A 22,416-nucleotide genomic window follows, 5' to 3' on the forward strand; every position below is an offset into this window, starting at 1 on the left:
GATTTAATTAGCATGCTCTAGGAATTAAGCAAGAATATCTTAAAGATGCTTACTTTAGGGGAGTGGGGACAAAAATAAACAAGAAAAATGACCCTTTTTTTGTAAATGTGAAAGAGGGAAAGGGGCACAATATATTTTGATTTTTAAAAATAGCTAATATAGGTTTGGGATATAGCTCAATGGCAAAGCATTTGCCTAAGCAAGGGCAATGTCCTAGGTTCGATCCCCAGTGCCAAAAAAGAAAAGACAGAAAAGCACAATTAAAAAAAAAAGTAATATTAACTGGCTTCATAACTTTTCAAGGGCTAGATATCATCTATGTGCCTCAGTTTCCTAATAAAACATAAAATGATTGAGTGTGGAGAGATATTTAGTTTTGAAACTGGCTTAGATTATTTAGGGACTGACTGTAGCAAAAAAAAAAAATTAAAAGTTTGGGGGGAGGAGTGAGGTATCCAGGTTGTCCAAGATCTGGGACTTTCCAAAATCAACTACTTTGTGAGGAAAAAAAAATAGGCACAAAAAGAGACTAAGTAACAGTAGCACCTAAATGGGATAAAATGGGAAGGGGGAATGTGAAGTCCTAAAAAATACTGAAAGCCCAAAATAGGGAACTAAGTTAAGCAGAGTGTTTAGCTGAAAGCTACTCAGGGGTCACTAGCAATATGGAATTTGGGGAGATATTGACAAGGACCATGTCAAATAAACTGGATTATAATTCACTTTGTTCATACATGTATGCCTTCATAAATTACCAAAACTTATTCCAAACCAACAACTGGCTTAAATGATCTTTCAGATTTGATCTGAGATTCAGAAATACCCAGCCTACCCCCTACTCCATGCCGTGCTTCCCATGATGGCTGCCAGGATATTAAAGTCATTGCCGGGGCCGGGAGTTTGGCCTAGTGGTTAAAGTGCTTGCCTAGCATGCATGAAGACCCGGGTTCGATTCCTCGGTACCACATACATAGAAAAAAGCCAGAAGTGGTGCTGAGGCTCAAGTGGTATAGCTCTAGCCTTGAGAAAAATCCAAGGACAGTGCTCAGGCCCCGAGCTCAAGCCCAGGACTGGCAAAAAAAAAAAAAAAAAAAGTCATTGTCAACAAAGATGAACAAGGGTAGGCAAGGAATGACCATTTGGTTTATTCAAGGACCTTGTCTGTATTCATTTTGTATTCTGTGTCTCTCTCACGCTCTGTCAGCACCAACATGCTACTAGTCAGGACCATCGGCTCCCTTAACCCCTTCTTCTGAGTGTGTGTGAGACAGACCGGGGGGGGGGGGGGGGGAAGAGAGACAGACAGACAGGCAGACAGACAGAGAGACGGGGGGGGGGGAGGGAGGAGACAGACAGACAGACAGACAGACAGACACGCACCAGTACTGGGCCTAAGCACCATCCCTGAGTTTTTGCACTCTACTCCATGAGCCACGCCTCCAGCCCTAACGGTAGATAACAATCTCAAAACTTTTCTGCCCAGATTGGTTTCAGCCTCCTGGGTCGCTAGGATTACAGACGTGAGCCACCGGCGGCCAGCGCACACTGTTCATTCTTTAATTCGAGAAGCTGGAATCCAGAATTCCCATCAGAAAACAATGAGGACGGGGTGGGCGGGGCGCTGGCGCAGTGACTGGGCGGGGCGAGGACGGGTGGGTGGGCGGGCAGGGAGAAGCGGACTTGGGCGCATGCGCCAGACCCGGGCGGCCGGTTTGTGCCGCCTCTCTAGCATAGGTGGCGAGCTCATTTCAGTGTCGGACTGAGTACGGGTGCCTGACGGGCCTTTGCGGAAGTCCATGAGCCATTGGGAGGGACTCGGCTCTTGCCGAGTGCCCTTGTTGCCGAGGGCCTCTTCCTGGGTCATTCCTGGAGCCGACGCCGGACTGGGGCCGACAGGGGGGCGCCCACGTGGCCGTCCGGGCGCCTGTGTGACCTCTCCGCCCGCGGGATGTGGCGACTACGTCGGGCCGCCCTGGCCTGGTAAGTGCAGCCTCCCGCCCGGCCCCGTTATTCCTTGTCTGTGGGAGCGCACTGTGGGCCGGCATCGCCGGCGGGTCGTTCAGGTGCCCCCTTAGGCTGGACCGAGGGCGGGTAGAGAATTCCTGGGTTCTTTGGAGAAAGAGCCGACGGGGATTAGTCACCGGGAAGGGCCGCATTCAGTACCCGCCCTGGCCCCTGGCCCTGTCCAATCCCAAGGTCTTGGCCCATCGCGGTTGTCCTTGTCTCCCGGGCCTTTACACCCTGGTGGCCGCGCCTAACTCTGCCTCTGGCATCGGCTATGGTTCCTCGCTCCCTCTCTGGGCCAGCCCTGTCCTTGTTTCGTTCTCCAGTGCGTTTCCCTGTTAAACCGTTCTGTATCCTCGGCCTCCACGCCACCTGCACACTGCGCCTGCAAGGGGCCCGGGCTCCACTCGCGGCAGAAGGAAGGGGGGCCTCTGCGCCTACCGCCAGCCCTCTGGTGGACGTCAGACCCTCCACAGCCGGGACTTACACGGGGTCAGGGTTGCCCTCTCCACCGCAGCCCGTGCCCAGGTTGTGGAAGGAGGTTTTACGTTCTACGTCCCTGGTGGAGAAGGTGGTACCCACCTTTCCAGTCACCCTGCCGTTACTGATTGCCCTTGGTTTTGTTGAAGCCTGATTTTAAAATCACCCAAGTCCTTGTGTCTCCACGGCTTGCGGTAAAGAGCTTCTAGGTGGTATTAAATGTGACGCTATCCGTCATTTGTTCCAGTCACCTTAGACTGACTCTCATTGTTGCAGGCACATGTTAAGAAGTAAATACGCCTCAAACAAGACCAGGGAAACTTAATTTTCTTGAATCTTCTCCGTCTGTGAACCTCGACCTGGAATTTCTCTAGAACTTTTTAAAGTTGGGTAGATAATTTGGAGTCTTTATGAGGAATGGAGTCCAGTTTTTGTTTTTGTTTTGCAGGTCCTGAAGCAGAACTTGGTGAGGTACAATATAGTTGTTTTTTAATCTCATAGGATTTTAATTTGGAGTACCAATTGAAAGCCCTACTTATTTATCATATGTATTTTACTCCTTAATATTTAATAGAGGAAACATCTAATTTTCCTTAAATTAAAAAAACAGAAAATTAGGTAGAACCCTATTAGACCAGTTAAATTGGTCCAATTTAAAAATTGAGTTTAAGGACCGGGAGTTTGGCCTAGTAGTAGAGTGGTTGCCTAGCATGCATGAAGACCCAGGTTTGATTCCTCAGTACCACACACATAGAATAAAAAGACAGAAAGTGGTGCTGTGGCTCAAGTGGTAGAACCCTAGCCTTGAGTAAAACCCAAGGACAGCGCTCAGGCTCTGAGTTCAAGTTCTAGGACTGACCAAAAAAAAATGAGTTTAAAAACAAACTGACACAGTTGTTAATGACTTGTCATTTGTTTGCTTAATTGTATGGTGTTTGATTAAATTGTTTCTGAAGCTACAGATGCCATAGAGTTGTGGCTTCGAAGTACTTCATGCTACTGACACAATTTAGCTACCAGAAGAAAATGAGCAAAATCAAAGACCCCAAGCTCTGAGATTTGTTTGTTTCTGTTATTTCTTTGCATTTTATGAAGCAGTACAGGTTGGTCCTATTCTTCAGTAGATGGGAGCATAAATATTTTTTGCATACATTTATAAATACATGCTCCTGGGCATCTATTTGGATGTAATAAATATTTGTAAAATTAAAAAGAAATTGCATATAGGAGAATTATATATGGGCTAAAAGAAATGGTGGAGCAAGAGACTAGATTTCTAGACTAGAGTTTTGTATCACATTTGATTTTACTCTTGCTTGAATTTATTTATAAGTCTGTTTTTGTCTTCACAGAAGTTTTTCAAATCTTAACTTACATTTTTTATCTTATATTTCAAGCCTTTGACAAGCAGTGGACCTTTTTATTGATGAGTCATTTCTTTCACTTTGAAACTTTTCTACCCTTATGTCTTCATTTTCTTCCTTTTGTTTTGTCATTCTTTTTCTTTTTGGACACCATTTAAATGAATAATAATCCTTTTAGCTTGATGTTTTATACCTGAGATTTCCAAAATAAGATGCATATCTTTCATATGTCAAAAAAGTATGCAAAAGGTATAAGTATACTTATATATGTATAAGTAAAATATATACATATACATATACCCCAAATGTGTATTGCACATTTTTTTAAATAATATATGTATACTTTTGTACTAATTGTCTGCATATAAGTCTACTCTAATGCAATCTTATAGAATAGGATACAAAACATTCTACATCTACCAATTTCAAAGCTTTCTTCCTCAATTCCAGTGGGTCATTTTCCATGGTTTCATTACCCTCTCATCCCTCCTATCCACTTTGGTTATGCTTTTCTGTGCCACTTAGGTTTTCTTTTGTATTTTTTATATTTATTCCTTTATTCTAGGGAAATATATATATGCAACTTTATTTTCCATAGACCACATTTTTAATATTTACCAAGCTCTTTTTTAAAAAGTTATTTAAAGCATGTAATCCTTTAAACTGTATTTTTTTTTTCCTGTTGAGGTGAGGTCTTGTTAACTTTTTTTGCAAGGAATAACCTGGAACTATGATCTTCATGATCCTCCTGGGATAATAGATATTTATTGCTGTGTCACTGATTGGTTGAAGCGGGACACTCACATTTTTTTTTTCAATGACATCCTTCTAAACTCAGACTCCTGAATAGCTAGCTTTACAGGCATGAGCCACTACACCCATTTTATATTGATCTTTGATATTTTTTTAAAATAACATGCTCTTAATCTTTGAAATACTTTCAGGGATTATTTTGACAATACTAATAAACATTTAATGTCTACTCTTTTTCTGGAACTCATAATGTTCTTTTTTTCTGGTCTTCATCTTGAGACTTGCTAGTCTTCTACAGGAATCAGTGTATAAAGAATTAATGATTGATGCAGGTTTCTTGTTCAGGTTACCCCTGAATGAGTGGTCTGGTAGAGCAATCTGTGTTTTAGGTATATTGTATCAACTAGAAAGCTTTGTTTTGGGGCTTTTGGCTGAATTGGAATAGGCTGGAAGATGATTCAAGCACCCTTTCCTTAAATGTTGCTCCAGTAAATCTCAATTATTTCTCTTTTGCTCTCTTGCTCTCAAAGAGACCTTGTGAAAAACAGTCCCCTCTTGTACTAGCATTTACCTTTTGAATTAGAAGATGTAAAAGTATTCCTAAGTTTGCATTGCCTCAGTTAGTTTTTCCTAGGGGTAGATGGAAAGAACAAAGGACATTTTACTCGTATTTAAACTCAATACTTGATGCTCCCACTTGGATTTTCCACTCAAAGCTTGTAATCTACCATTTGAGCCAGCCTTCACTTCAAGCTTTTTGCTGGTTAACTCTCAGATTTGTCTGCCTAGGCTAGCTTTGAACTGTGATCCTCAGATCTCTGAGTAGCTGGGCTTACAAGATTGAACCACCAGCACCAGGCCTTATAATTACTGATGTCACCATTGGAGAAAATGAACTCTAGGGATTTGGAAGCAAAAGAGGGGAAAAATTAAAATGAAAGTAGAAGCATTATAGGGCTGAACTCCATTGTGGAGTTCCCCTAGTGTAAGGTCTGAACTCCACCTGCCTAAATTTGAATTCCACCATTGTTTCTTACATCAGGGGTCATATGTTTTTGGCACATTTTCTTCATCTGCAAAAAGGTTCTTGACAGTGTTACAGCAGTGCCTGCTGTGTAGTAGATGGGTAATGACAAGCATTGTATGATATATCATGGTGGGTCCCATTGCATATGTGCACTTCCCCTCCCTGTTGTCATTTTCTGTGCATTGTTACCATGTCTGATCTTCTTCCCACACTTGTTTTATTTCAGTGAGGTCTGCCAGTCCTTGGTGAAACACAGTTTTGGGACAAAAGGAAGTTTACCACTCCAAAAACTGCATCTGGTTTCACGAAGTATTTCTCATTCACATTGTCCTACTTTAAAGCTTCAAAGACCCCAACTGAGAACATCATTTCAGCAATTTTCTTCTCTAACTAACCTACCTTTACGTAAATTGAAACTTTCTCCAGTTAAATATGGCTACCAGCCTCGCAGGAATTTCTGGCCAGCAAGGTTAGCAGCACGACTCTTAAGACTGAGGTATCTCATCCTGGGATCTGCTGTAGGGGGTGGCTACACAGCCAAAAAGGTGAGTATACCTTCCTTAGTGGTCTTCCAGGTACTCCAGCATGATTATTTTACATTTCTATAGCAAAAGCAAATTTAGCGTAGTAAAATATAATTGGATGCTTAAACATATGTTGTATATATTTACTATGTACTAGGTTGTTGTAGTGGCCGTGATAGAAAAATGCCTTCTGAATCTTATTTATAATTATTGGAGATAAAAATTGCGTAGAAAAAAAGGAACATTGATCTAGGAGAACACTGAGGTTTGGTTTAAAGCTCTACCCCTTTGTAGCAAAGACAGGAAAATTAAATGGCATACTTACAGGGCCATGTCTTAGGAATGTCCTGCCTGCTCATCTGTTGTTTGAGGCTAAATGAAACCTCTTTGAAATAGGAATGGGTATTCAGTAGAGGAGTATTTATATATTTTTATTGGGTATTTGTTTTTGAAAAAGAACTGAGACCACATAATTTTGTTTTCTTTTTACAAATTTTATATGATATATTGAATTTTTGTGGATTAATGTTTTAATTAACACAAAGGTGTTTTGTTTGTTTTTACAAATCTATGGAATTCATGGTATCTGATTAATATTTTTTCTTACTTTTTAGACTTTTGATCAGTGGAGAGATATGATACCAGACCTTAGTGACTATAAATGGATTGTACCTGACATTGTGTGGGAAATTGATGAATATATTGACTTGGGTTTGTATCATCAGCATTCAATTCATCTTAGGAATTTAGGAAACTGAAATAGTTATGTTGAGATTGTTTCTTAACTTTTTCAGCATAATATGTAATAAAAGTTTCAGCAAAGTAGTAGGCTAGCAGAGAAATCTAGATTTAAAAATATCCAGTAGACCATCATTTTAAAACAGATACCATTATCTTTCCAGAATGTTTTGTTTTAGTTGTCATTATTTACTCATGTTTGTATTTCAGTTTCCTTTTTTTCCCAAATATTTTTTATTGTAATTAATAGAAGGGTTACATTATATTCACCAGATAGAAGGTGCATTACTTCGCAAACATTGATACCCTTTCTCATGTCTTGGTCCCCATTTCTCTCCTTCCACCCCCGCCCCTCATCTTGTTTTTCTCCCTTCCCTGTATTTGAAATCAGTTTCCTTTTTTAAAACCAAGATGGGGGGGGGAGGGTAATGGGGACCAAGACATGTGAAAGGGTATCAATATATGTGAATTAATGCACCTTCTATCTGGCAAATATCATGTAACCCTTTTATTAATTACAATAAAAAATATTTTAAAAAGAAAAAAAAAGTTGTATAGTCATCAAGAGGTGTACTTTAGTATTTTGTCTTCTGCCACCTAGCTTATTAGGTTGGGATTGCAGTGCTGCACTCATCAGCCTATCTAAATATCACTTCCAGCCTAGTACAGTGTGGCTCGAGCCAGTGTGTGTCGATTAGGTTGGGTACTTAGATTACTTCTACTTTTTTTAGCTGAATTTCTTAGACGTGTTACTATCTAATGTGGTTTTTCTCCTTAGTAAGATACTTCATCTCCCTTTTTCAAAAATTAATTGAGGGAAAAATACATTTGATAGCTGATCACTAGGAACTTATTGCAGTATTTTTTTAAAACTTTTTCATTATTTACTCAGTCCAAATGTAAAGGCACTATCTAATTTCTTATGCAAGGTATATGAAGGTAGAATTGATCTCTAAATGTACTTACAGCACTTTTCGGGGGTTAGGGAGTGCCAATTGTGGGGATTGAACTCAGGGTCAGCTTTATCAGATCAATGCTAGCATTCTACCACTTGAGCTGCAGCTACACTTGTGGCTTCTTAGGTTATTAATTCCCTGCTCAGGTTGGCTTTTTTGAACCATGATCCCCAGATCTCAGCTTCTTGAGTAGCTGGGATTATAGGTAAGCTGCCACTACCGGGCCTACAGCATTTCTGAAAGGCAAATGCTATGTTGACAAAGGGATTTTTAGAAAAAAAGCACACTTTGATACTGTTTTTATACTATATATGAATACTTTTTACCTTGATATATTTGCCAGTGTTGTATACAGTAGCTGGGATCTGCTCTCTGAAGTTGGACTGTGCTGAGACCCTGACTCCCTCACCTCTTGCCTGTGTACCCCATATCCTCACCTGTAAATGTGATTGACAGCGGTAGATACTTTGTAGGGATGCTGTAAGGTATAAGCAAGCCAATACTTTGGTAGCTCGTATATTAATATTACTTGGAGAGTAATTGTGACTGTTTTTTTGTTCTGTTTTTCTCCAGAGAAAATTCGAAAAGCCCTTCCTAACTCAGAAGACCTTGCCAAGTTAGCACCAGACCTTGACAAGATTGTTGAAAGCCTCAGCTTATTAAAAGACTTTTTCACCACAGGTATGAAGTATGAAAATATTTTATATTGGTCTAATGTAAGGATTTTAGAGCCACAGAGGTGGGAGGTGAGAGAATATATATATAATTTATATTTATACACACACGTGTATACATACATATATTTGCTTGTTCTTATCTTTTAAATTAAACATTTAATACAAATGAAAAAAAATGTTAAAAAATGGTAAACACGACATTTTGTTACATAGTAGTTTTTATCTTTGCATCATGCAGCCATTCTGTGAAATGATAATTCAATGCTTAGCCCAAGACAGTGAGAACTTATAAGAAAATATATACTTGGCATTTAGTCAATGAGGGAACAAATATCACTTGTTATTGACAAGTAGATGAGACTTCCTATGTATTTGCTTTTCATAGTTCGTTAGAGGCAATACAGTGATTTTTTTTTTCTAAATAAAATTTAATTGTGATGAACCATATGAATAGAATTTTTAACAGTCTGGCAGATTTTTCCAATTGTTACCCTTTTGTGATATAGGTCTGAGAGCTCAGACATCTTTGTTTGATCATTCCTATTAAAGTTTACATTTTTATTTCCCTTTTTGCTGGTTTTTCACAGGTCACATATTGGTTAGTGAAGTCATAGAAGCTTCTGACCTACTTCTCTTGTTAGGTGTGTAAACAGACATTTTTGCTGACCTTAACATGCCTTCTAAATGCTTCTAATAAACTACTTGCAAATACAATTACAGACCAAATTTATAGTGCCGCTTATGCTAAATTGTAAAACTTCAGAATTATTTGAGGCAAACTCATTATCCTTTAGATGGGAATGATAAAATGATTCTTTTGTGAAAGGACAAAAGATCCTAAAAATGTGTGTTTAAAATTAAAGCTACTAAAAGTAAAGTTGCTTAGTCAAAATATTTTCTTGAAGTAGATCTAATTGTTTTTGGTAATTGAGATGAAAAGTAATTTTAGTTTGTCTCATCTGCCCTGACATAGTTGACATTTAAAAATTTTAGTATATATGTGGTCTGATGGCAGTGGTATTTAGGTAACCCATAAGAACTTTCATGTAAAATATAAGCCTATCAAAGATTATCTTTTTTCATAAATTTCTAGTTATACATTTTTGGCGGTTAAATATGCTGTACCTTAAAGCAAAGGAAAACTTTGTAAATAAGTTGCTAGTAATATTCTTAAGATTAAAAAGTGATTAGATGCTTTGAGCTTATGTTGTTCTGGAATTCACTATTGTCCCTTTCTTTTTGGGTCAGGCCCTCATTGTATAACCCGGGTTGGCCTAGAACTCTGTCCTCTTACCACACCCTTGCAGCTGCTGTGGTTACTATGTGTGTACCACCACACCTTTTTGTCTTGGTTAGTATTTTTGTCATTCAAGAGATTTCACCCCAGACTTCCAACATACAGCACTCTACCACTGAGCTACAGCCTTATCCCTTCTCTACCTCCTTCTCCCTATTTATTCCTTGATTAGACATGATTTGGAATTCAAGCTATTGACAATACTGGAGAATTTAAAGGATTCCTTATTTCTCTTCAAGGTTCACCTGGAGAGACAGCATTTAGAGCAACAGATCATGGATCTGAAAGTGGTGACAAGCATTTTAGGAAGGTAAGTGGAAAACAGAGTTCTTCTAATGGGTAGTCTTGAAAGACTTTTGAAAGTTTTTACTTTTTTTGAAAGGTTTGAAAATGGTAACATAGAAACAAGTTTTCTACTAATCCTATTACAGAATGCAAAGTATTATATAGCACTTATGGAACAGTTATGGAAGATAATTTCCTTTAGATGTGTTCTGTGAATTAATGGATCAGGAGTTGATCCAAGAAAGGTTTGTAGAAAAAAAGGATGTAGACAAAACAAGTGACCTCTTTTCCTCAGGATTTAATATACCCATGAGCATTGTGGATTTAAATGATGGGTAAGGACATTCAGGGCATATTGGATTAGTAGCAGAACAACTTTTTTATAGACCATAATTGGACTTGGTTTCACTTTGAGAAAATTATTCAAGAGAGTAAAATCAAATCTCTTTGAGAATCCAAAAAATTAGGTATGGGATCATAGAGAGTATATCAGTTTTGATATTATCTGTATGTTTTAATGTATGTTAAAATTATGGAAGAATTGTATGTCAAAGTTATAGGGTTAGTCAGAAAAAAAAACAACATGTATCATTCTAACTACTTCAGAATTTTTTTTAAAAAGTAATACCTTTAGGCACTGGAGCCTCATGGCTGTACTTGGGAGGCTCAGATAGAGGATTTTAGTTTGAAGCTAGCCCAGGCAGGAAAGCCCATGAGACTCTTATTTCTAATTAACCACCTGAAAAACAGAAATGGAGCTGTGGCTCAAAATAGTAGAGCACTCACCTAGAGCAAAAAAAGCTCAGGGCCTGGGCCCTATGATCAACAAATTAAAAAAAGGCAAACAAACAAACGAAAAAAAAAAAAACAAACACTTGTAATCCTAGCTATTTATAAGGCTGATATCTGAGGATCAAGGTTAGAAGCCAACCTGGACAAGAAAATCTGTGAAACTTGTATCTTCAGTTAAGTATCAAAAAACCTGCAAGTGTAGCTATAGCTATAGTGGTAGAAAACTAGCCTTGAGCTATAAAGCTAAGGGACAGTCCCCAGGGTATGAATTCAAACATGTGGACAGACACAAAATAAAAATAATAACAGTAATAAATATTTAAATAGACTTATGAATTATGACCTTTTAAAACTTAATGTGAAATATGTACCTCTTTATTAAGTGGAAATAATTTTGTGTTCTTTTGGAGAGCAAGAAAGAATACTTTCTATGTGTATGTTTCTAACTCTTACCTCTCCTTCAACTTTGAATGTTTTATCTGATATACCAAATGCTATTATTTTTCAGTTTTTCTTTTACCTTTGAACTATTTTTTGGCTAGAACATGAGTCAAAAAGTATCTGTATATTTGCGTTTTACCTTGATCTTTTTTGATTCTTTGCATTTACCAAAGAACACTGACTGCTGGAGGGGAGGAGAAGTTGGGGAAAGGAATTGAAATTAGCCTAACATGTTCAATTTAATTTTGATCCAAGTTCTTAGCACATGAGACAGGTAAACAGTGTGGAGAAATGAGCTAATCTAACTGAAGAAAAGGAACTTGTGTTACACGTATGGTGGTGTGGTTCTTTGAATGACAATTTTGGGTTTTGGCTAAATCAGAGATAGCATATCTTATTTTTCTCTAATATGGCTTGGGATCAATTTGGTGAATGAGAAACTTATTTCAGGACTTGTTTCAGATAATTCTCCCCAAACTCTTGCTAATGTAATAAAGGAATAATCAGGAATTGACTGTCAGAATAAATGAAAAAAAAAAGAATGTATGCTTGGGAATTTATTTCATTTCTCTAATTTTCTCCTTGTTTATTTGATAACCCTTGCCCTTATAGACTATTTCCTTTCAGTGTTTACTTCCTTAATTTATAGGAATAATTTTGTCTGCTCAAACCTAGTAGATTAAGTGTTTCTGTGTATTTGTTGTATATTCTGAATCTGGAGTTGGAACTAAGCTGCTTGCAGTGATACATATTAAGTTAAATTATAGGAAATAGTAATACAAAATTGTGCTTTGTAAGAATGTGTCTCCAGTCTCAGCCATGGTTTTAGATTCTGCTGATACATATTATGTTTCCAAACCTTGATTGTTGCCTGTGATGCTTGAAAATATGAACTACTCAGAGAAGATAAAATGGCTTTCCTCAAATCAACAGTTGAGTGTAAGCATGGGAAAAGAGAACTTAGTGTAGCAACAACCTTTTGAAATCTAGCATCAAATGGTGTGATAAGCTGAAGTGGTAGGATGTCGTCCATCCAGAGTGGTAACCCTTCGATTGGCCCCAGATTTTAAAATGTATTCAGTATTTGAAGCAATCATACTTAAGTTTCATGAATATAGGTTTGTGACAGGGTTTCTGGCTACATTTGTATTAGGAATCTAAAAGTTAAGGAAAATCAGATTTTTTTTTAAAGTAGTAATGATTAGAAAACATTTCTACAACTAAAAGATTTGTCCTTTCTAATAGAACACAGAGCTGGATAAGTCTTGGCAAGTAGAATAACAGGACACTTCAGAGTCAACTGAAGTGAAAGTGACAGAAGTAGAGGGAAGCACTGATACTAGATAGTTTGACTTGAGTCAAACAGAATGAACAGCATGATGAACTGGTTACCAGTGGTTCCTAACCTAGGCTTCCTAGACTTTAGGTGTGTCTGGGAAGATCATAACAGACATCTTCAAAGTCTTCAGAAAGATCTATTTCCACATATTGCTACACAGGCTAAGTAATCAAGCTTTTTGGTTTTACTTAGATTTGCATCTCGTTTGTGAACACTTTTTTTTATCATGTGTTGATCAAGGGTTCTGACATGTGTTCTATTAATTAAAAAACATGGAAAAATACTAGAACTACTTTTTTAGCCTAACTTTGGCCATTTTGTTGAGGTATGATTGGCATGCATCAAACTATTAGATAATAAATGTTTTTATTAATCAAATTTTGTGTCCATTAGACAAAATTTAAAAATAGCCCTAGAGGTGAATTGAATAATGTCTCAGATATAGAGAAAGAACTTGAATCTTCCTAAAGACAAATTGGGAATGGAGTTGTAAGCCTATTATAGTGATTTAACAGACTCATTTAATTTGGTAATCATCCAATTTCTATATATCAGTCATATATAGGGATGAGACCACTAGGTAAATCTTCTTTTCTAGATTTTGTATAATTATGGATTTCTAGTGAAAAATAATTTGCTATGTGATACATTTTACTGTCTGTGCTATTATTATATTATACTTCTGTTGGGCCATGGTATCTGGCAGAAATAAAGAATATATGGCCATTATGAAAGTAATCAGCACATTTATAACTTACAGAAAATATTTGAAGAACTTTTTAAAGGCCTAACTCAAGAAAGAATATTTTATATATAGTTACTAAATGATAATATGGCCTACTTCTGGTTTTGAGCTGAATTATCTCCTTTTTCTTCTGCTTGCCCAATTTCCACTGTCTTTACAACACAGCCCACTGGTCACCTTCATGAAGCATTTCATCGCTATTTTTGTTCCATTAATTGCATGCATATCAGTGCTTATAACACTTGCTTTCTCAATGCTTAGAACACTTGCCATATGAAATACTACTTAATTTGGCTTGCATTCTTACTGTTTATTCTCTATTCTCAGAGAATGTAGGATAGTGGTGAACTCCTAGCAATAGTAGTTGATTGCTTTAACTCAGTTGAAGCAAGGCTAGTTTAAAATAATTGTTTTCATGCTGACAAGGGTAGGCACAGAGATCTTTTTGGTTCTGGTGACCTGTGAGTTCTTCTTGACCTTCATATTTGGCAAGTACAAAAGAGGCTGTTACGAGTACGTCATGTAATTGATATTTTTTGTTGAACTAAAACAGTTTATAGGATTTACATGTCTTAAGTCTCTTGAGCAACTAATAGCTAGCATGTACAGGAAGACAGATTCTTTGCCAAACCACTTGTGTCTCAAAACTTGATAGCCAGAAGCTGAAGGATTATAAAAGGAGATAGAGGGACTGTGTCTGGGGGAAAGTATTATTTCATAATAATAATAAGTATATTGTACTTTTTTTTTTTTGCCAGTCCTGGGCTTGAGCTCAGGGCCTGAGCACTGTCCTTGGACTTTCTCAAGGCTAGAGCTCTACTGCTTGAGCCTCAGCACCACTTCCAGCTTTTTTCTATGTATGTGGTACCGAGGAATCGAACCTGGGTCATCGTGCCTGCTAGGCAAGCACTCTACCACTAGGCCAAACTCCGGGCCCCAAGTAAACACTTTTATTTATATGGACATGGCCTTCCACTGTTTCTAAGTAACCATTTATTACAAAAAGAACACAGTAGAAATTGTGATGCTGTTAATTGTTAATAGCTATTCCACTTACCTCAAAAATATTTGTAGAAATTTTTCAGAAGTGAAATTCAATACAATATTTCTGGTTTGGAGAAAGTTAAATAATCCAGAGTGGAGAGATTTGTTTCCTTCTGATAATCAGTAATAACATTGTTTAGTTGGTTATAAATATATTGAGCAGACATATGATATATTACTGAGATAGGAAAATTGTTCTGTTTTTAGCTAAACAAGTAGAATCATTTAAATTTTAGAGAGTAGATTAGTGCTTAGGACTATTTTTTTTAATGGAAGGAGAAAGAAGTCTTCACTTTCATATGTTCTTTTGCCAGACCAAAGTTACTATAAAACTCCAAAAGCAGGAATTGACAAGGTTTTCTTACAGAATCAGTTATTTTACTTAAGTTACAGGCTGTTTTACTCTAGGAGATTCTCAGCCAGCCCACCAGGTCCTGCTCTGCAGCAATGTGAATGTGGAGAGGGTGACATTGATAAGACTTCCTGTCCCTGTGCCTGGCCTCTGATCCTGAACTGTGTGACTTTATACAAGTGAGGATTGTGAAAAACCCCTTTAGCATAAGACCTAATAGATCCTATAAATAAATGTTGGTTATCCAAAAGAAGATGCCAATGAAAACATTGGTGATTATTTTTTAAACTTCAAATTATTGTATAAGGTAACTACATAATAAAGTAATGTTACTGGATTAAATTTTTCCTCTTGTTTTTCTGAGGAGTCTTCTGAGTATTTTGAAAGATGACAAAATAGGTTGTCAAATTGATGGTATACCTTTCAAGACACAATTAAGCTGAATATATTTTAAAAATTACAGTTTGTGCTCTAAGCTAGGTGTTATAGCACGCATGCATGTAATCCAGAAATTGGGAGGCTGGAGGATTTCCAAAGTAAGTCCAGTTTGCCCTGGGTAATAAGATTTTTGTCTTAAGCCAAGCCAAACCAATAAAATTTTTTTAAAGATTTTATGCTAGAATGGGGCCAGGAGTTTGGCCTAGTGGTAGAGTGCTTGCCTAGTTAGTATGCACGAAGATCCAGGTTTGATTCCTCTGTACCACATACATAGAAAAAAGCCAGAAGTGGTGCTGAGGGTCAAGTGCTAGAGCACTGTCCAGGGACAGTGCTCAGGGCCAAGAGTGACAAAAAAAGAAAAGATTTTTATTCTAGAAGCTTCAAATTATTAATAGGTAAAAGTAAGTTATGATTTGAATTATTTGAGCAAAAACCATTCCAAACTGTTACCTGATGATTCTAACATAACGTGTGCCAGGCTTTACTAAAATATCTAGGTATCAAAATTAACAGAATGAAAAAAATAAACATGGAGTTCCATCTCAGAGCTCTTCAATAGTCCCCAAGTGAAGCCTTTGGATTATATACCTTATGATTTTAGAGTTTAACAGCTTCTAATAACTCTATTCTACCATGTGGACAAAACATCATTCCCTAATTAAATAGAGTGCCAGTCATACTGACAATCTCTTGAAGTTCAACTATTCATTTGAACTCTAGGAGTTTGAGACTGATCTGGGAAGTATAAATAAGGAAATAAGGACCTTTCCCAGCAACATAAATTTTTTAAATACTATCTAAAATAATAGCACTTTAAATGCCTTCACATACAAATGACTTATTTTTGTCTTGGTCAGTTCAGGCTGCTATAACAAACATGCCATAAACTGAATCACTTATACATAAAAAGATTTAGTTCTGAGAAATCCAAGATGAAGATGACACTGGACTTAGTATCAGATAATGGCTCTCTATGTTCTCGTGGCAAAAGGGGTCAGGCACCCCTTGAGAGGGCTTTCTTTTTCGTAGGAGCATTACTCTATTCCCAGAGCTCATGTCCTGACAGCCCTCACAGGGCTTCACCTCTTAGTACTTTACATTAGAGGTTAGTTGTCAGTTTGAATGGAGGAAGATACACATTCAGACCAAAACATGTAAATGTTACCTAAAATCTTCCCATCAAATTCATTTTTTTTCAGTTGACATTTTGGACTTAGGAACTACTACTAGGTTTCTTGAGCTGATCATTTTAATTGAAAAAAAAAAAACACTGAGAACATTGTACGTGAAATATGAGACGGAACACCACATTGTCAAAATGACAAGAGCTAGGGGATGCTTAGAGAATATCATTTACAATTAGTAACAATAAGTATTGTTATTTATAATAATGACTGTTTTAATATAGTATTTTAAAAGCAGCTTTTTATGTGTTATTTCTTGAAAGAAAAAAAGTTCTGGCTTGGGGAAATATTCATTAATTAGGGTGTATGTATTGATTAGGAGTGTATGCTCTGCATAGTAGGTATATATTTCTTCCCTACCATTTTACCTGGTCTTAGAGTAGAAACTGTATATACACCTGACATGTACACACTTGGTACACACAAGAGTGAGATGTGTTGCTTAAAACTGGGGAAGGTTAACTTCACAGTGTATAGTTTAGTGAAAAGTTTTTTTTTTTGATGTCTAATTCTTGTTTTCCTGCTTTTTTCAGGAGGTAACAGTTAATTTCATCTATCTTCATATAACAGTGCTTCAGTAACAGACTTGGAAGGAAAGTGAGGCGTCACTAGAAAGAGAGTTCTTTCTTACAAGCTAATAGATAAGAGATTATTCATTATTGGGTTTAAGCAATGACTTAGAGAAGGATATTTAAGCCATAACAAAAATGCTTTGTTATGTTAGAAATTAATGTACTGATGGTATGTAAATACAGCCATTACACTACTGTGTATACCAATTAAAATACCTTTGCCTCTATTGTTGGAGAAATGTAAATACTTGGATATTAGAAGACATGATGAGTAGAATAAATTATCAAATGAATAAAAATGTCAGATCATTTTCTTTTTGATGAAAGCAATAGTATAATAACTGCCAAAATTAGAATAATGAGACAGCATTATCTTTCTAAATGACTAAAACTGATTAAAAACTGTGTCTTAAAAATAATTAAGTTGGGGCTAGGAGTTTGGCCTAGTGCTTAAAGTGCTTGCCTAGCATGCACGAAGACCCCGGTTTGATTCCTTGGTACCACATATAGAGAAAAAGCCGGAAGTGGTGCTGAGGCTCAAGTGGTAGAGTTCTAGCCTTGAGAAAGTCCAAGGACAGTGCTCAGGCCCTGAGCTCAAGCCCAGGACTGGCAAAAAAAAAAAATAATAATAAGTTTTAGTCTGGGAGTTTGGCCTAGTGGTAGAGTGCTTGCCTAGCATGCACGAAGACCCAGGTTTGATTCCTCTGTACCATATATATAGGAAAAAAAAAAAAAAGTGGTGCTGTGGCTCAAGTGGTAGAGTTCTAGCCTTGAGAAAGCCCAAGGACAGTGCTCAAGCCATGAGCTCAAGGCCCAGGACTGGCAAAAATAAATAAATAAGCTTTTAGAAATACAGTTTCCTATTGAATTCTGAATATGAATGTTGAACTTTCACACATCATGTAAATCAGTTTTACTCATTGCCTAATATTGACAATAATCATAACCTAATATATTAAAATTAAGAAAACAAAAATTCCCAAAATTATATATTAATCTTTCTATAATTTAAAATGCTTGTCATAATACTGACGTACATGCATTTTTTTCTGGGCAACTTTATGTCTTTGTGTTATATAAGGTAAATTAAGAAAGTCTCAGTTAATCTACTGGTTAAATTTTGAATATAATGTTTTAAGAGACCTGGTTTTACAAAAGAGACTTTCTAATTGTGCGAAATAATATTTTATATTTTAATTATTTTCTAAAATTATTTGAAACTCCTAATTTAGATTGTTTTATTAAGCATGATTCTCTAACTTTACTTTTATGACGGGTAGAAACTTAGCCCATTTTTCTTCCAGCATACTGTTTTTATACAAGTTAGATATTTCATTCCATTGAAATTTTACCTTTTTAAAAGGATTTTTAGTTTAGAAAATACTAGGTTTGTAACATTGTCAATTCTTAGTTCTTTCTTTCACATTTCTCCACTCTGATTACCTTCTTGGGTAACAATTTAAAATGTTGCATAGAAAATGGCATGTACTTCAGCCAGGCGTCTGTGGATCACACCTGTAATCCTAACTACTCAGGAGGCTGAGATCTGAGGATTGAGGTTCAAAGCAAGCCTGGGCAGAAAAGTCCATGAGATTCATATCTCCAATAAACTACTCAGAAAAAGCCAGAAGTGGCAGTGTGGTTCAAGTAGTAGAGCAATAGCCTTGAACACAAAGAGGTTCAGTGGCAGTGCCCAGGTCCAAGAAAGAAAGGGGAAGGGGAAGAAGGAAGGGATGTACTTCAAATATAATTGAAGTTAAATTACACCAATTTTTCATTTAATGAATATGTTCAATTAATTGTAAAACTACGATTTAGAATTAGAATTTAGAATTGATTAAAATTTTAGGAATGGTAATTGTTTTCCATATAGATCTAAAAGGACTTATTTTGTTTTTAATTTCCATAGTAACTTTTTCTCTACTTCATTTATTTTATTCTGTAGTGCTTCTGCTTAATAACTGATATATGCTTGATTATATTCATAGAGACTATTTCTACTTGTTGTCAAAACAGCTCATAAAAAGTGAAAATCCAATCAGATTAGTTCCTTAAGGATATATAAAATCAAAATAGAGCCTACAGCAATTTTAACTTATAAAAAGTACTCTAAAATTTTTAAATAAATTTATATCCAAAACATGTAGAAGGTATGAATTAGTATAAAACCTTAATTAAGATGGTGCTAGAATTAAGTTTCCATTTTTATTTTAAGTCATCCATTCCTCCATGTTTTGTTTTGTTTTGTTTACATCTGTTCCTTCGTTGTGCCTTTTGGTTTAGTATTGTTTTCCTCCCCAATTTTGATAGACTGGTCTTTAATTGAAGAAATACATTGACCTAAGAAATGTCATTTAATAAGTAAATAAGCTGCTACAATCTTGTTATCAACCCTATGAAAATTAAAAGATCTATACCTTATAAGAGCAGCACTGTTTAAAAATAAAAATGAAGCTGTAGTTTAAGTGTGCAGTTCATGAGACTCATCGCAACCAGCGCTGGGCTTTGGGGTTCACACCTGTCGTCCCAGTAACTCAGGGAAGCACTTAGAGGAACTGATTGAGGCAGCCTGAACAAAAGTGAGAACCTCTCTTGAAGAGTAACTCAAGTGGTAAAGTGCCTGTTAAGCTAGTACAGGGCCCTGAGTTTAACTCCTAATACCACCACCATCAAAAAATAAATTCATTCTTTCTTGGCCATATTTCAGGTGAGCATTATACATTAGTACATCTTAGCAATTTAAAATGGAAGTAAAATGACCTATAGTGCTATCTTCCTTAAGCATCCCAGTTACTCTGGGTTTTGCCCTATGTTGATACTTAGCTCTGATTTAATTCAGCAATAAGTTATTGCACCTTCTTTTTCACTTTTTAAACTCTGCTGTTTTACCTTTCCAAAGGAAAAATGGAAATGAAGTACAGAGCCTATTTGTTTGAAGGCTGTATAGATGCATGAGTTTCCATTTTTGTTTGAAGCTATCCATTCCTTCCCCGTCTTATGTCTATTCCTTTGTTGTGCCCTTTGGTTTAACATTGTTCTCCTCCCCGATTTTCCTCTTCTCCTCATTGTAAACTCATGGCAGGGTCTGCTTGGTGAGCTCATTCTCTTACAACAGCAAATTCAAGAGCATGAAGAGGAAGCACGCAGAGCTGCTGGCCAGTATAGCACGAGCTATGCACAACAGAAGCGCAAGGTGATGGATGGTTTAAGGGGGCTACTGATGTGTTCACATTAATCAGCCATTTCTGCCAAGGTTCTGTCACCTTATTCCATTCACAGGCTCCAATTATGAGAAATGGTTTGTAACAAAGTAAATATAAAACAAACAAATTATATTGGTATGGAAATTTCCTGAAAGTGAGTAACATACACAGAGCTCAAGTGTAGGAATTTAGTTATCTCTAAAGGCCTAAGGATAATTATTTAGAATAAAGTTACGGACTTTTGGTTATATGGTTCAGTTATTGAGTTGCCCACATATTTGGTTATTGATGCAATTAAAAAGGCCTTTTTACTGTTTGGTTTTACCACATTATAGATCCCTTAGTTCATACCTGAATTGACCTGTAGATCAAAGTGAAATCAGTGTAGACATGATACAGTTACATACTAAGATCTTAAAAAATGACCTAATTTTTACATAATTAGAAAAGTTTTTAACTTATATACAAACTTTATTGAGAAAATAAGATTCAGCTTTATTGTTAGGTTTGGTAAGTTTCTATACCTAAATCACCCAGTATTATAATGACTATAATTCTGCTGGCTACCCTTATTCGTTTGGTGATGGTAAATACCTGAATAATTCCATTCCATTTCCTGTTTTTTTCCTTAAGTGTCACTTCCTGGCTTTTCTCAATTCCATGGCTATATAATCAATCCCTGTATTTTGTTTAGCTTTTAATGAATGAATGACATAAAAAATACTCTTTTTATGTTTGATTGAAGTAGATATGTTAAGCCAAGGAAGGAATTGTTTTTTAATGTACTTTAACATTTTCTAGTTTCCATTCTATGAATGTGCCATTTAAATAATTAATAAAATTATATGTTTAGACCCATCCATCCATATCTGTTTTGTTTTATCGGTTATCCTGCTTAAGAATATGAATATAGCTCTATATACAAGTTTTTGTTCTACAGAGTTTTCCCATAATGGTGAAATGAAAATAATGGGAGCCATTTGCCACTTAAAAGTTCTAATATACAGTGTAAAAATACCACTGTGTCTTTGAATCAGAATTCAGAGGATGTTGGTAATGAATATTTACTCATTTTCTACATCGACAAAGATTTAGATCATTTTACTATACTTTGTTCAGATTTAGAGATATTCCTATTTCCCCTGTACATTTGGTGTCCATTTAATTCCTTTGAACCTCTTCCCATTTGTAAAATGGTGTGTGGCAGGACTGTACCTCTGTTGTGGTTTTTAGATATACTTATTGGAGCACTAATGAGGCTTGCTCCTCCCTTTATAGTTTCTTATGTATAAGAACTGGCTACTGAGAAGCCAGTTCCTAAATATATGCTCCTGGAGCATACTAAGATGATTTTGAGCTCTTTACTGTTACAATCAAATTCTTTTTCATAAGTTTTATTTTTTTTAACATTTCAGGCATTTGAGGTTTACTTGTGGCCCAAAACAAATCCCAGATGCTTCTGTTTTTCCATCATCTTTAAGAAAATATTTATAGATTTTCACATTTTGATAGAAACAACAGCTTTTGCCTGTATTTTCAGAATCAGAAGCACTCAAACAGAAGCTTAAAATGGCCATTGGTAATTTTGCATAAGAACACACACACAAACACTTACATTATATAATTATGTATATATGTGTGTATATGTGTATATATATATACTGTGACTCTCTTACACATATATTTCAAATTAACAAGGGCTTAAGAGAAATATTTAAAATTTAGAGTCAGGCTAGTAAAGGCTTTTTTCTTTCAGCTTTAGCTTGTTTCTGCAGAGGGTTCCGCTCTTTCTCCATCAGTTTCACAGCCCTGGAATTGTAGAAAAGCTTTGGTTTCAAGACTTTTGATCCCATTTCTGTCAGGGTGAGTCGAATTAATTTCATAATAAAAGCAGAATATATCAAGCAAGAGGGCACTGGTTCATTCTTGCAAGTGGCTCTAAAGTAATGTGTAAAGTACATCTAGAAAGTTGATGTTAGGACCTAGAGTCAGTGTCAGAGTGACTTAAGAAAACATACCAACAAATCTTTTCATCTATTTTCAGCACTCATTTTATAAAACTAAAAGATTTTCCTAGCAAATGTAATTAGATGAGCTGAGCACTGTGTAGCCCACACCTGTAATCCAGCTACTCAGGTGGCTGTGAGCTGAAAATCACTGTTCTGAGCTAGCCTGGGCAAGAAAATTTGTGAGATTCTTAC

The 22,416-nt window shown here is 36.3% G+C and overlaps 1 protein-coding gene across 4 annotated transcripts in view; it reads left to right on the top strand.

Moving 5' to 3' along the window:
* Positions 1-1,752: 1,752 nt before the first annotated feature.
* Opa1 (OPA1 mitochondrial dynamin like GTPase) overlaps positions 1,753-22,416 on the top strand; it is a 72,936-nt gene continuing 52,272 nt past the window's right edge. The window contains exons 1-7 of one of the 4 annotated variants that reach the window (XM_090344001.1): positions 1,753-1,980; positions 5,855-6,173; positions 6,767-6,863; positions 8,420-8,527; positions 9,111-9,164; positions 10,060-10,130; positions 20,095-20,205. In XM_090344001.1, coding sequence (XP_090200127.1) covers positions 1,949-1,980; positions 5,855-6,173; positions 6,767-6,863; positions 8,420-8,527; positions 9,111-9,164; positions 10,060-10,130; positions 20,095-20,205 — 792 coding nt within the window. In that variant the 5' untranslated portion in view covers positions 1,753-1,948. The remainder of the gene's footprint in view (positions 1,981-5,854; positions 6,174-6,766; positions 6,864-8,419; positions 8,528-9,110; positions 9,165-10,059; positions 10,131-20,094; positions 20,206-22,416) is intronic. The other 3 variants (XM_090344013.1, XM_090344009.1, XM_090344019.1) reach the window with 3 other exon arrangements.

Source organism: Megascapheus bottae, chromosome 1 (genome assembly GCF_031878675.1).
Source record: "Megascapheus bottae isolate mThoBot1 chromosome 1, mThoBot2.hap1, whole genome shotgun sequence".
In the NCBI taxonomy this organism is placed as follows: Eukaryota; Metazoa; Chordata; class Mammalia; order Rodentia; family Geomyidae; genus Megascapheus; species Megascapheus bottae.